Source organism: Budorcas taxicolor, chromosome X, assembly GCF_023091745.1.
Source record: "Budorcas taxicolor isolate Tak-1 chromosome X, Takin1.1, whole genome shotgun sequence".
In the NCBI taxonomy this organism is placed as follows: domain Eukaryota; kingdom Metazoa; phylum Chordata; class Mammalia; order Artiodactyla; family Bovidae; genus Budorcas; species Budorcas taxicolor.
In genome coordinates this window covers 15,978,644-15,993,720 of record NC_068935.1, presented here as the reverse complement: position 1 = coordinate 15,993,720, position 15,077 = coordinate 15,978,644, and the positions used below count along the sequence as shown (strand labels likewise).

Sequence of the window (15,077 nt, the reverse complement as noted above, 5' to 3'; positions counted from 1 at the left end):
AACTGTAGAAGAAAAGATTTCTTAAAATTAGAGGGAAAATCTAGGGTATCTGAAATCCGGCTCATAAGAGTCCCAGAAAGAGAAAAGGGAGAAGAGGGGGAAGCCATTGGCAAATAATAAAAGACAAATTCCTAGAACTAAAAGTCAATAGTCTTCAAATTGGAAAGACTCACTTGCTGCTGCTGCTGCTGCTAAGTCGCTTCAGTCATGTCTGACTCTGTGCGACCCCATAGACAGCAGCCCACCAAGTTCCCCCGTCCTTGGGATTCTCCAGGCAAGAACACTGGAGTGGGTTGCCATTTCCTTCTCCAATGCATGAAAGTGAAAAGTGAAAGTGAAGTCGCTCAGTCGTGTCTGACTCCTAGCGACCCCATAGACTGCAGCCTACCAGGCTCCTCCGTCCATGGGATTTTCCAGGCAAGAGTGCTGGAGTGGGGTGCCACTGCCTTCTCCAAAGACTCACTCAGTGCCGAACAAAAATGAATAATAAAAGACTCACACCAAGACATATATTGGTGAAACTTCAGGAAAAGTGGCTTAAAGATAAGACCTTCAAAGCTTCAGATGTTAAAATATATGTCACATTCAAAAGATCAGAAATCAAAAAACTAGTGGACTTCTCAACACAACATGGAAGCTAGGAGACAATAGAGCCATGGCTTTCAAAATTATAAGGAAATGTTTTTCTGATCTTTCAATTTAGAAAATAAATTTAAAATAGTCTTTAAAGAATAAATTCTCAAAAATGTATTTCCCTTGTACTCTTTCTTAGGAAGCTAAGGGAAAATTTGTTCCAGAAAAATTAAGGTAATAAAATGGTACATGAAGGGGCAATCAGGTGGTATCTGACGGAGTCCTTAATTAAAAACACAGAGCTGAGAAATCAAGGATACTAAGCTGGCTGAAGTTCTCAGGGCATATGACTAGAGAGGACAATGCACAGAGAGAATTCTGAGAACTGGAAAGGGCATTTGCCCCTAGTATTCAACAAAATACTGCTCAACACATGCATGTGGGGGAAAGTGCCCAATGCCAGAGAAAGAGCCATCCAAAAAAATTAGAGGGGACAAATACTAATGCTTACACAGGCCCAGGAATAGTGTATGTTCCCACTGGCCAGACCAGAAAATCTCATGATTCATGGGGCACTTTTTAAAGTACTCAGAAGGGTCTTGCCTCAGTAGTGGGGAAAAACTTCCCCTGACTAAATACTGCTTTGATCACACCTAACAAGTTTTCAAAGCAAGACCTGAAAGGAACAAGCTATTTTCAAGTAACTTAACTGTGTCTAAGAACAAAGTTTAGGAATATTTATAGGAATACAAAAATATACAGCATGCAATAAGATAAAATTCACAATGTTTTGCATCCAATAGCAAATAACCAGACATACAATGGACAGAGGATCCTGGTGGGCTACAGTCCATGGGGTCGCAAAGAGTCGGACACAAGAGACTGAGCACAGAGACACAAAGAGGCAAGAAAAGAAAACCCATTATGAGGAGGAAAAAGTAAGCAGTTGAAACTCACCCAGATATTAGAATTAGACATTAAAGCAATTACTATCACTGTATTCCATATGTTCAGAAAGCTAGAGAACCCTGCTAACTTCCTGCTCATGCTCACCAAATGACTTTGCCTCCTATTTTAGAGAAAGAGGAGTAGATATGAAATGATAAATTCTTTAATTTCTCATACCAAACTGCTGGGCATACCAACATCCACATCCATTACTTGGCTACATACCTTCTTTTTTCCATACCTTCAGTTTTGCCCATCTCTAGCTGACCTCACATCCACTTTTAAACTCATTCATGTCTCTCCTATCTAAAAAAAAAAAAAATTTACAAGCTTCCTTTATCTCATACTCATTCTAGTTATCATTGTATTTTTCTCTTTCCCTTTACAGGAAACTTCCTGAAAGAATTTTCATCTCTTCACCTCTAATTTACTCTTCTTAAACACTTAAAAGTTATATATATTAAGATAATATGTATGTGTGCTCACTCAGTCGTGTCTGACTCCTTGTGACCCTATGGAGGAGCCTGCCAAGCTCCTCTGTCCATGGGCTTTTTCAGGCAAGAATACTGGAGTGGGTTGCCATTTTCTCCTCCAGGGAATCTTCCCAGCTCAGGAATCAAACCCACATCTTCTGCGTCTCTCACATTGTCAAGCTGATTCTTTACCACTGAGCCACCTGGGAAGCCCCAATTAAATAGTCAAATATTGCTAATAGTAATACTGCAAGAAGTGGCAATCTCCTCTCATCTGCAATTTCTGTGCTCCAATAATAAGAATACTGAGTATTTATTTTGTACTGGGAATTATTTTTTAATTAATTATTTTTGGCTGCACTGAGTCTTTGTGGCCACACGCAGGCTTTCTCTACTTGTGGTGAGCAGGGGCTACTCTCTAATTGTGGTGGCTTCTCTTGTGGAAGCCCCCTAGTGGCTCAGACGATAAAGAGTCTGTCTGCAATGCAGGAGACCTGGGTTTGATCCCTGGTTCAGGAAGATCCCCTGGAGAAGGAAATGGCAACCCACTCCAGTATTCTTACCTGGAAAATCCCATGGACGGAGGAGCCTGGAGAGTTACAGTCCATGGGGTTGCAAACAGTTGGACACGACTGAGAGACTAATGCTGCTCTTGTGGGGCATGGGCTCTAGGGTGCTCAGTCTTCAGCAGTTGCCCTGAGGCACGGAGAATCTTCCTGGAACAGGAATTGAATCTATGACCCCTCCATTGGCAGGCAGATTCTTAACCACTGGACCACCAGGAAAGTCCACATACTGGGCATTATTCTAAACCTTTATAAATATTAACTCATTTTACCCTCACAAAAACTTTATGAGATAGGCACTATTATTATTTGCAAATAAGAGAATGAGAATGAGACTCAGAGAGGTTGTGTGACTCCCCTATGATCAACCAACTAGTTTAGGTCAGAGGCAAGATTCAAACCCAGGGAGTCTAGTGCTATGGTCTAGACTTAGGTAGGGCATGCATCTATGTATGTGGCCAAAAGTTTCTCTGCCCCAAAACCAACACCAACATAGAAAGCTCCAGGCCTGAGTAGGTAGCACAGGGCTATGGCATCACTAGGGTGCATGGTTGGCTGTGTATTAGAAGAACTGGGAACATACTGTATAGCACAGTGAACTGTGCTCAATGTTATGAGGCAGTCTGAATGGAGGGGGGCAATCTGGGGGAGAAAAGATACATGTATATGTATGGCTGAGTCACTTTGATGTTCACCTGAAACTATCACAACACTGTTAACTGGCTATACTCCAATACAAAATGAAAAGTTTTTTAAAAATCACTTTGGAAAAAACAGAATAAAACTGGAATTCTTCAACATTAAAAAAAAAAAAAAAGGAGGTGGCAGAGACAGAGAAAGGGGCACCAGAAATCCACAGGGCTACCTACCACACTGAGGCTTAGTAAGTAGCCAGCTGGCAAAATCTTCAGGCGGCAGTGGCTACAAACATGCCTGAACTGAATTAAGTGACTTTAAGCTGGTCCCTTTTCCTAAGAGGAGGCATGTTGAAAGACCATAAGGAACTCACCTCTCAGCGATATTTTTTGCAGACTGGAGAAACCGTGCCTGGTCATTTTCTTTCAGGATATGCTCAGCTTGGTTGATGAGGACTGTTGACCGTTCAAGACACTGGCGGCAATTAGCAACCTGCTGTGCCAACTTTCTCAGTTTCATAACCTTAAAGAATTAGCAAAAGAAAAACAAGATAAACACATCCAGTGCTTAATTAAAAATGATAAAACAACATGAAGGAGATCTGCTGCAGTGATTCTAAAAATAAGACCCATGAACATCCCATGGTCCCTGAACTAACCACTCTGCTTCTCCCCCTACCCTCCATGTCTATTTTGCCAACTCCTCCCTCCAGCCGCTTACTTACCCTGCAACACACTCAGTCATACACTCTAGGTTACCTACCTCCTCTTTTCTTGATCATATTAATTATTTTGATTATAAAAGCAACGCATGGTCATTATAGAAAATTTGGAAAATAAAAAGTATAAAAAGAAATCCTACCACCTGGAGATCACCTCTGTTGACATTTTATTGTCAATATATTGTCATGTATATGTTTAATAAAAAACACCTCCTTTTTCTTTATGAGTATCCACATTTATATGTATATATTTCTCTCTCTAGGTATTCATGCATACCTGTGTACTCACAGATCTGTGTTCTCAGAAACTTTAATATCTGTGTTAGTAAGGAACCACCCAGCATGGCACAAATAAACGGTTATCACTCCAGGCTCTCAGAGCTTCTCCCATTGTACACATAGCATGAGCTCATCATCACTATACTAACCAGCAGACCAACAAGCATAAAATCAGATAGCTGCATGAAGGCCCACACCTCACCTTCTTGATCACGATTCTTCAGTTCCCATGTTAAAAGCCTGGAAGTCTTCTCTCTCTCTCCTTCATCCTTTTTACATATATAATCGGTTGATGATTCCCGTCATTTCCTTTCTAGCGATGCCTGTTATGTTCTTCCCTTCCATTTGTGCTGCCACTTTCCTGGGTTAGGCCTTCATCAACTTATACCAAGAATCATTCAGTAAGCCTCATAACTTGCTTCCCTGACTTTAGTATCATCATAGTCTGATCTATCCTGAATACTTCTGCTATATTTTTCAGTCTTTTCCCATCATAAGAAACTGAATAGAATGGCTTCCTTATGCCTTTCAGATTAAGCCCTAAGTCCTTACAATGACAATCATGATCCTTCCATAATTCTGGTCCACAGTTCTTTTTGTATTGACTTAGAGTAAAGCACCAAATCTGAAGTGTACAACTCAATGATATTTGCATATACATATACCCATGTAACTACCAACCATGTCACAATATGAAATGTTTCCAACACTGCAGACCTGCCATCATCTTTTCTGAATTCAGAGCCATAGGCCAAAGATTGCTTCTTGTCTCTCTCCCTAAACCCCCATATCTTCTTGCTTTCGTGATCCAAGTTTAAACTGGAATCTCTGGAATGAAACTTGGACTTTTGTAAAGTCAACTTGGCCTTGGTCTCACTGAAGTGCTCTGTTTTACCTTTGTCTCTTTGATTTTGACAGCAATCATTTGCTTCCTCTGCTGGATGATCTCTACCAATTCGTCACATTCTTCCATAAGTTTTGCCTCATGCATAGCGGTATTCACCTGCCAAGAAAGTCCAGAGTGTTACATAGTGATTTCTGCCCTTGTGCCCTGCAGGTTCTCAAAGGTTTGGACTAACAGCTAAGCATGCACAACTTCTTCCGTACCTCCCTCATAAGATCCACTCCTAGAAGAAGGGTAGAGATGATGGTATTAATGATGCAAGGGCATTGAAGCACCACAGACAGGAAGGTCTCTGGCCTCTGGTAGATCATGATGGTTAATGGAAGGCTGGGCAGAAGGACAGATGAGATGGGGGCATATTATCCCCACTGTGCAATTCCCTTTAATCTAGCACCCTGTCCTCCTGTTGTTCTTTTGGAAAGAGGGCACGAAGATTTAAGTATATCAGGGAAAGAGGATCCCTCTCCATAGGTACAAGAATACTAAGGTTAAGCTTACAACAACATAATTCAACCATCCTAACAAAAATGTTTTCAGTTTTCCTGTTCCTTTCTAATTTTAAAATATATGAATGTTTAGCTCTATCTTCATATTAAGTATATGATTGTGTAGCTGGATTTTCACACAGTTGTCATCATGTTTTAATAGATATCTCTTACTCTGGGTTGTCCAGTTATCGGAATACCTTTCCTACTTGGGGCTACTGACTACATCAAGATATCCTTACTGCAAAGTCAGGGTGGGAGGGTGAAAAAAAAAAGCCACCATTCTTCATCATCTTCCCATGTACTGCCTTCTCCTGCCCATCTCTACTACTGTAGACATTAGATGATATGAAGTCCCTAGCTGGGCTAAAATGAGCACAGAGGATCTTTGGGCTGCCTAAATGTAAAGGGAAAGAAAGAGGAACCAAACTTACGTCTTTTAAGCATTCACTGTATCAGGTACTTTATAGATAAATTATTTCATATAATTATCATAACCACTTTATAATATAAGAGCTATTTTTATTTCCATTTCACAAATGGGAAAACCGAGGCTAAGAGAATTTCAGTGACTTGCTCGAGACTGCCCAGCTGGGAAGTGGTGAGAACAGAATTCAAACAAGATGTGTCAAGGGAAACTCCTGGTCTGGCAAGGTGGGCAGATAAGGTTCAGTTCCATTTCAGCAGCCATCACAGAGGGAAGCTCAATCATTCCAAGAGTCTATTCAAGGATCATTTGAGTAGAGCTCTAAAAAGCTGAGGCATAGACAATGGATTTCTTGAGCAGCAAAACTGAAGTCGTCAGATGTGCTTCATTAGCAAGGTAGGGCTGCATTTTCACCTGCTAGCCCTCTTTAGAGGGCTCCTTTATGTACTCCAAGCCCAGAAAGATACATGTCACTAGGCCCCACTGTCTCCTCTCTCACCCTCTAAGATCCCTGCTGGTCAATTTTCTGTTTCCTATTAAACTGAAATTAAATATGCGTGCTGAATTTCAGCCTTCTTTTGGTTTATTTTCACTTGCCAGAGTAAAAATAACGCCACAGTGAGAGCTTCCATTTATTCTGAATGAACAGTCCCACTCTGGCCATCCAATTTTTTTTCTCAGACTGCTCACCTGTCCCTAAATTGGATCTTCCTTTCCAAGGCAGATAATATCACCCTCTCAAAGAATTCCCACTCATGTGGGAATCAGAGATTCATCTAGTGCTCCCTGGATCTGTGCAGAGACTATTTGGAGACATAAGACAGCTCCTATTTATAGCTGCTGATGGTATAGTACACAGTGGTGTGGTTCCTTATTTCTTTTATTTCAGCTCTTGGAGTAACCTTGACTTAACACTCACTATATGCCAGGCACTGTCCTGAATAGTTTATATACTAGGTCTCTCAAACATCAAAACAACCCTATGGATCTTCTAATTAAAGTACCAGCAGAAGCTTCCTATGGTAGTGCTTCATCTCTTTAAAAGGATCTATTTAAATGGATGCCATATTATTTGAAAGTGAAAATGAAAGTCACTCAGTCATGTCCTAAAGTTTGGGGCTTCCCTGGTGGCTCAGTTGGTAAAGAATCCACCTACAATGCAGGAGACCTGGGTTTGATTCCTGGGTTGGGAAGATCCCCTGGGGAAGATAACAGCTACCCACTCCAGGCCAGTATTGTGGCCTGGAGAATTCCATGGACAGAGGAGCCTGGCAGGTTACAGTCCATGGGGTTGCAAAGAGGTGGACACGACTGGGTGACTTTCACTTTCATATTATTTGGGACTATTTTGATTACTTTTACTAAAACCAATTCTAGCTTCACTTGAAAAAAAAACAACAACCCTATGAAGGAGGTACCATTAGCCCCATTTTACAGATAAGGAAACCTGAGCACAGAGAAACTGACTTGCTCAAGGCCCCACCCCTAGTAAGTGGCAGAGATGGAATTTGAGCCCAGAGCATCCATCTCTGAGAGTTCACACCTTTAACTATCACACTAAACTGTCTCTCCAGTCTAGTATAGCAGAATCCTGTCTTCAGCTCCTGACAGTCGTTACCTCTTCTGCACTATCCATCTTTATTTTGTCATCACATTCTCTTTAGTGTTTTCAGACTATCTATGTTCCCCCAGAAGGCCATGTACATCCATGTCTTGTGCCTTTGCTCAAGACTGTACTTTCACTTAGAAAGTCATTTCACTATTTATTTGTTCAACAAAGTTCTACTTATCGTCCCAAACCCAGGTCAAAGATTGTCACTTCTGAAACTTTCTCTCAGCTGCTTGGATACAACTGATTCCCTATTGATATTCCCATAGCACTTTATATGGGCTTCCCTGGTGGCTGGGCAGTAAAGAATCTGCCTGCAATGCAGGAGAGGCAAGAGGCACAGGTTCAATTCCTGGGTCAGGAAAATCCCTTGGAGGAGCGCACAGCAACCCACTCCAGCATTCTTTCCCGGAGAATCCCCACGGACAGAGGAGTCTGGTGGGCTACAGTGCATAGGGTCGCAAAGAGGCAGACACGACTGAAGCGGCTGAGCAGGGACACACAACACTTTATATATAATTCTATCATATCATTTACTACCTTATAGGAATTTGTTAATTTGACTTTCCTGAGCAAACATGAGCTCTGGAGGCCAGGGGCTGTGTATTATTTGACTATATCTCCAGCACAGCGACTGGCATATGGTTGGTGTTCAGTAAATATTTGTTGCATTGAATTGAATGGAGAGCAGTATCTTAATGCTTGTCAGACATGTTCACTTAGTTACTCAAGTTATCGTAACTCAGTATGTCTAAAAACAAACTCATCATCTTCCCTCTAAATCCAGCTTCCATCTCTGATTTCCTCTTTAAAGTTAATGCTATCACTATTGTACTTGTTCAGGTTCAGTTATCTAATTCTTCTTCATCCCCACATAAAATCACAGCAGTCCCAAAGTCCTCCCCTCCTTTCTTTTCAATCTCACTAAAGTCCTTCTTGTAATACAATGAGGCTCTGAACCAAGGAAATAATAAATTGAAGCCCTCATCACCTTTTTTTGAATATTATTATAAAAGCCTCATTAATTCATCTCCCTACCTGCAGAATCTTTCCTTTGCTTTTTTTTCATAATCCATCCTATCCCCTAAAACCAGGAAAAATCATCACCATCTTTATCATCAACCATGCATTAATCATCTCTTGTGTGCAATGCACTATGCTCAGGACTTGCCCTTAATAAATGTACAATCCAAAAGGGTGATAAGGCTTCAACTTTTTGGCTCCTTGGCCAATTTTATGGGAGAAAAACTCCTAAATATAAAAGAAATCAAGGTAATATAAGTGACATGTCAATGAGTGATGTAGGCTATAATGTACAGAAATTGAAGGGAAAGATCAGTCTCAGTGGGGAATTGAGAAAAGATGCCTGAATGAAGCAGGACTTGAAAATGGATAGGACTCAGATTTAAAAGGTGAGAGGGGGAAATTTTGAGCCAAGATAATGAAATTGAACCTTACTTTAGTGAGATTGAACCTTATCAAAAAATACAGTATCTTTGAAAGTTTTGTAGGGGAAGGAAGAGGGTAAGATGGTGGGAGAATAACCATAATAAAATTTCTTAAGAAGATGAACTAGGGTTAATTTAATTGGGGATAATAGCAAGCATGGGCTTCCCAGGTGGAGCTGTGGTAAAAAATCTGTCTGCCAATGCAAGAGGCACAAGAGTCATAGGTTCAATTCCTGGGTCAGGAAGATCCCCTGGCGTAGGAAATGGCAACCCACTCCAGTATTCTTGCCTAGAAAATTCAATGGACAGAGAAGCCTGGTGGGTTTCAGTCCCTTAGCACACACACACACATACACACAGCAGCAGCAAGCATGGGGACAATTTCGGAGGCTACTGTGATGTGAACAGGGCCTAGCCAAGGAGGGTAACAGGAACTGAAAGGAAAGGTCACAAACGAGAAGCATCCCTTTGCTTACTAATCTTCAATTAGACAACAAGCTCCTTGAGGAACGTTTTTATGCCATTTTGTTTCTCCCGCTGCAATAGGCACAATGCCTAAACACAACAAACACTTAAGAAACATTTACTGATGGATTCAGCAAAGTGAAAAATCAAAATAGGAATGGAAAACATTAAAAATATACTACAGTAAATGCATTTTGTAGAGAAAATGCAGGTTGAAATGAGGGAGTTTGAGTGTGGTTTGGACAGTGACATCAGGCAAGATGAAACAGCTAGATGCAACTAGTAGAGCAGACAGTTGGCTGCAGAGGCAAAATCCCAAACTAAAGGTAAAGCAGTGACATTAACATTTTTCCATGTCAAGAAGCAGCCCAAAAGAGCAGGGTCCTTAAGTGTTTTCTGAACAGGAAATACTCCAGGGAAAATCTGTCTTCATGATGTAAATAAAACATCTCAAATTGCTTGGAAGGCACCTGAAACCCCTGGTATTTTCCTTGTCTGCAGTTTTCTTTGAAAATCCAGTGAGGTATTCCACTTGTTTATTAACCCTCAGATGAAAACAACAGGGGTTACTTTTTCCAACTGGGGTTACCTTGATAAGCATTCTTGGTTGGTTCATTGGTCAGTTGGTTGGTGGTTTGTGGAAGACCCCAGATTTTTATTTGAACTTTGTTCTTTGGTTTAGATTAGTGTGTTTGACTAAATGGCTTTATGTGTGTGGAAAAATCTGTCCTCCCTGAAAATCCAATTAGGGGTATATTGTCACCCTGCTTATTTAACTTATACGCAGAGTACATCATGAGAAACACTGGGCTGGATGAAGCACAAGCTGGAATCAAGATTGCCGGGAGAAATATCAATAACCTCAGATATGCAGATGACACCACCCTTATGGCAGAAAGTGAAGAACTAAAGAGCCTCTTGATGAAAATGAAAGAGGAGAGTGAAAAAGTTGGCTTAAAGCTCAACATCCAGAAAACTAAGATCATGGCATCCAGTCCCATCACTTCACGGCAAATAGATGGGAAAACAGTGGAAACAGTAGCTGACTTTATTTTCTTGGGCTCCAAAATCACTGCAGATGGTGATTGCAGCCCTGAAATTAAAAGACGCTTACTCCTTGGAAGAAAAGTTATGACCAACCCAGATAGCATATTCAAAAGCAGAGACATTACTTTGCCAACAAAGGTCCATCTAGTCAAGGCTATGGTTTTTCCACTAGTCCTATATGGATGTGAGAGTTGGACTATAAAGAAAGCTGAGTGCCGAAGAACTGATGCTTTTGAACTGTGGTATTGGAGAAGACTCTTGAGAGTCCCTTGGACTGCAAGGAAATCCAACCAATCCAGCCTAAAGGAGATCAGTTGTAGGTGTTCATTGGAAGGACTGATGTTGAAGCTGAAACTCTAAATACTCTGGCCACCTGATGCGGAGAGCTGACTCATTTGAAAAGACCCTGATGCCGCGAAAGATTAAGGGCAGGAGGAGAAGGGGACGACAGAGGATGAGATGGTTGGATGGCATCACCGACTCGATGGACATAAGTTTGAGTAAACTCCGGGAGTTGGTGATGTACAGGGAGGCCTGGCGTGCTGCACCCCATGGGGTTTTTGCAAAGAATCAGACACGACTGAGCAACTGAACTGAACTGAACTGGCAACCTACTTGTGTAAAGGAAGGGGAGTTTCTGATGTTTTAGACTGAGTCTCAGTGCCAGTCTTATAAGGCCTAAGTATTAGGACACACAGCCCTTCCTGTTAAGCCTCCAGATCTGTTCTGCTCTGTGTTCTCTTTTTTCTTCCCAAAGGCAGCAAGAATTTGACTGGCAAGTTTCTCTCCCATTGCCCACCCCGCTCTATTTCCTGTAGTTCTTTCCTACCTCTTAGTTGAAAGATTAAACCCAGAGTCAGACCTTGTCTTCCCCAATTTCCACCCTTCCCTGACACAAACACACAGGTTCTCTGAAGGATTTACAAGGAAATCAATATGCAGGGGTTCACAAAAGCCATCAAGGTTTAAGAGGATGCAAAAATTTATTTTGGTTAATTGTTTCTGTTCCCTATTGAAATGTAAATGGACTAACCTTTTTACCCCTCCCCTTTTTTTACAAAGCTTGTTTGAGAGGTTTTTTTTGGGAGAACTCCCACACACTCATTCTTTTGGTCCTTTATCCCTGGGTTTAAAGTTCATCAGCCTTCCCTCCAACTCACCCCCAGGAGAAACTTCTCCACTTACACCCTCTCCTTAGCTCAGTTGCATCCACCAGTCCTGCAGAGCACCACAGTGCAGTTCAGGAGGAACTGAGAATTTATGTTCAGGTAGAATAATATGTATGAAGTAGTGGATGAGCCCTCTACCTGCAATGAGCATTTGCAAACTCAAATGCAATTTATTTACACAGTAATAGAACTCCCTGTTGACATCTCCATCTCACTGTACTCTGCTCTGAAAGGTCAATGCCAGCCCCCTTTATTTTCTGAAATCTTCTGCCCAAATAGGTCTTCCCCTTCCACCTCAAAGATTTTGAAATGTCAGCATTAAAGATCACTTGGGGGACTTCCCTGGCTGTCCAGTGGTTAAGAATCCAACTTCCAATGCAGAGGACACGGGTTCAATCCCTAGTTGGGGAACTGAGATCCCACATGTGGGGCAACTAGGCCCATACACCACAACTAGAGAAGCCCGCTTGCCGCAGCGAAGATCCCACGTGCCCCAACTAAGACCCAACACAGTCAAATAAATAAATATTTAAAAAATCATTTGGGGAAGTTTTCATTTCAGCACTTACTGAGTGCCTGGGCTTCCCTGGTGGCTCAGATGGTAAAGATCTTTCTGCAATGCAGGAGATCCAGGTTCAACCCCTGGGTTGGGAAGATGCCCTGGAGAAGGGAATGGCTACCCACTATAGTATCCTGGCCTGGAGAATTCCATGGACAGGGAGCCTGACGGGCTACAGTCTATGGGGTCACAAAGAGTCAGACACGACTGAGTGACTAACACTTTCACTTTCCACTTTTATTAAGTGCCTACATCACAGACACGGCACTAGGTGGGTTCCTGAGTAAGACCAGAATGATGAAAAAGACTCAGCTTCTGGCCTTCAAGTCACTTATAGTCTAGTGCAAAATATGACTGTGAGTTAAATTAATTACAGTTTAATAAATAGCAGCAGAAGAAATATAATAGGGTACAATCAAAGCTGTAGGAGAGCACAGAGAAAGGAAAGTAATTTGGCCTGTAGAAAAGGACAGTCAGGAGATTACGGAAGGTTTCATGTAGCTGAGCTGGTTTTGAAGGACGAACAAGACATGGGCAGGCAGAAATGAGGTTTAAGGCAAAAGAATTGCAGGCAGAGAGAATAATTGGAATAGCATAAGCAAAAACAGAGGCAGGAAAGCAGACAACGTGTTTGGGTAAAGCAGATCAGCCTGACAGATGCAAGGGAGGGAAATAAGCCTAGAAATGAAGACGGCAGATGTATTCTAGAAAGCTGCACTGTCATTTAGAGTCTCTAAACATAGTTGGCTAAGATGTCAGGATCTTAACGCCATGTTGTTGTTGTTTAGTCACTTAGTCATGTCCGAGTCTTTGTGACCCTATGGACTATAGCCCATGAAGCTCCTCTGTCCATGGAATTCTCCAGGCAAGGATACTGGAGTGGGTTGCCATTTCCTTCTCCAGGGGATCTTCCCAACCCAGGGATTGAGCCCATGTCTCCTGCATTGGCAGGTAGACTCTTTACTGCTGAGCCACCAGGGAAGCTTGTGTTTAGGCATACATGTTCACATTTCTGGGGTAAATACACAAGGGTGAGATCTAGAGAGTTTTATATCTTCAGAGGGGTTATAAGCAAGCACAATGCTTCACAAAACAAGCAGTAGAGTGGAAAGAATATTGGATGGGGAGTCAGAAGACCCTGTCATTGATCAGTAATATGATGTTGGGTAAGACCTTCTCTCTAGGCCTCATATTTCCATCTTTAAAGTGAGGGGCTAGGAACTGATGATTTCTTCAGTCTTTTGAAGATCCAACAATTCTGCGGTTCTGAAGAGACAGAAAGGAGGTTTTTGCCTCATTTCACATAGGATTTATAGCTCTATATATAGAATCCCAGGTGCAAGCCTAGATTATACCTCTCCCACTTCTTGCATGTCCTTAATCAGCTGCCTTGTGTGGAAAGAGAATATATGGCAGAAAGTAACTAACTCTAAGGCTACCAAGGCTTGGAGGTCTGATCCCTGAGGAGAAAGGATTCTAAAACCAACACAGACACGCAACATGGCACAGGGTCATTCCTAAGACATGTATATGGAACAAATTGCCCTCTCTCTCTCTGTTGCCAAGATTTTTGTTAGTTACTCAGGTAAAATAAACATGGAATACATGTGTTGATACATGTGTGTACACTGTATAAATGCTACATTATATGCATTCGTATACTATACAATTTTTTTTCCAAATCAGGAAGGAATTACCCAAAATGTTTGTAACATTTAACTCCATGGAATGTGATTATCTTGGGAGCCAACTGAGAGGAAAAGAAATATGTGAGCACGTGCTCTCTCTCTCTCTATCACACACACACACACACACACACACACACACACACACCCTGGTTAAATCATGGACAAGAGCCAGCCTGCTGGAGTGCAAATCCTGGCTGTGTCATTTACTCGTTATATGTATGACCTTGGGCAAATTATATAACCTCTATTTCTCAGTTTCTTTTGTAAAATGGCAGTGATAATAATAGTGCCAACTTCATAGGGTAAGTGGGAGAAGTGAATGAGTTAAAATATATGGAGCAATGAGAACAGTACCTAGCACATCATAAGCCTGACAGGAAACATGTCTTCAGTTGATGTCCATGTCTGTCAGAAGGCCTTCCACATCCTGGTTCCCTGAGTCCAATATACTAGGATTCTTACACTTCTAGATGCCCTGGCTGCCGCCTCCCCATCCACACTACTTTTCTAGCTTCAGCACTCCCATCCCCCACCTACCTTTATCCACAACCCCTCACCCACACCTCTGCCACAAAATTAAATTTAAGCACTAAAGGCAGTAGATTGCTTAACTCTGCTCCAGGAATTATTTTTTTATCTCCTAAGCTACAGCTACTCCAGTACACGGGACTCAAAATCCTATTAATAGTTTTACATGTCTCCCAGTCCTGAAGGCAGGGACCCCCTCCCTTCAAGTGAACATATAAAATCCATTAAAAAGCCCTGCTTCATTTAATTATTTTTATGTGAAGGTGATGGAATCATCTTTGAAATGTTGCCCTGTTTTGCTTTAGAAAGCAAAAAAAACAAGGTAGTCTCATCTTCCTTTTCCTTTTATACATTTGAACTTTCCTGATACAAAGGACTGTGGAAGTGGTGTGTGTGATGCAGTGCTTTAAAAAAGCAGTCCCCAATCTTTTTGGCACCAGGGACTGGTTTTGTGGAAGCCAATTTTTCCAAGGACCGGGGGTGGGGGAATGGTTTTGGGATAATCCAAGCCCATTACATTTATTATGCTCTTCACTTCTATTATTATTACAT

General features: G+C 41.7%; 1 protein-coding gene across 1 annotated transcript in view; it reads right to left on the bottom strand.

Annotated features, from left to right (window-relative positions):
- MID2 (midline 2) overlaps positions 1 to 15,077 on the bottom strand; it is a 96,053-nt gene that overhangs the window by 17,050 nt on the left and 63,926 nt on the right. Inside the window, exons 4-5 of the mRNA XM_052663335.1 lie at positions 5,092 to 5,199; positions 3,570 to 3,718 (exon numbers count right to left, since the gene is read on the bottom strand). Of these exons, the coding sequence (XP_052519295.1) occupies positions 3,570 to 3,718; positions 5,092 to 5,199 (257 nt within the window). The remainder of the gene's footprint in view (positions 1 to 3,569; positions 3,719 to 5,091; positions 5,200 to 15,077) is intronic.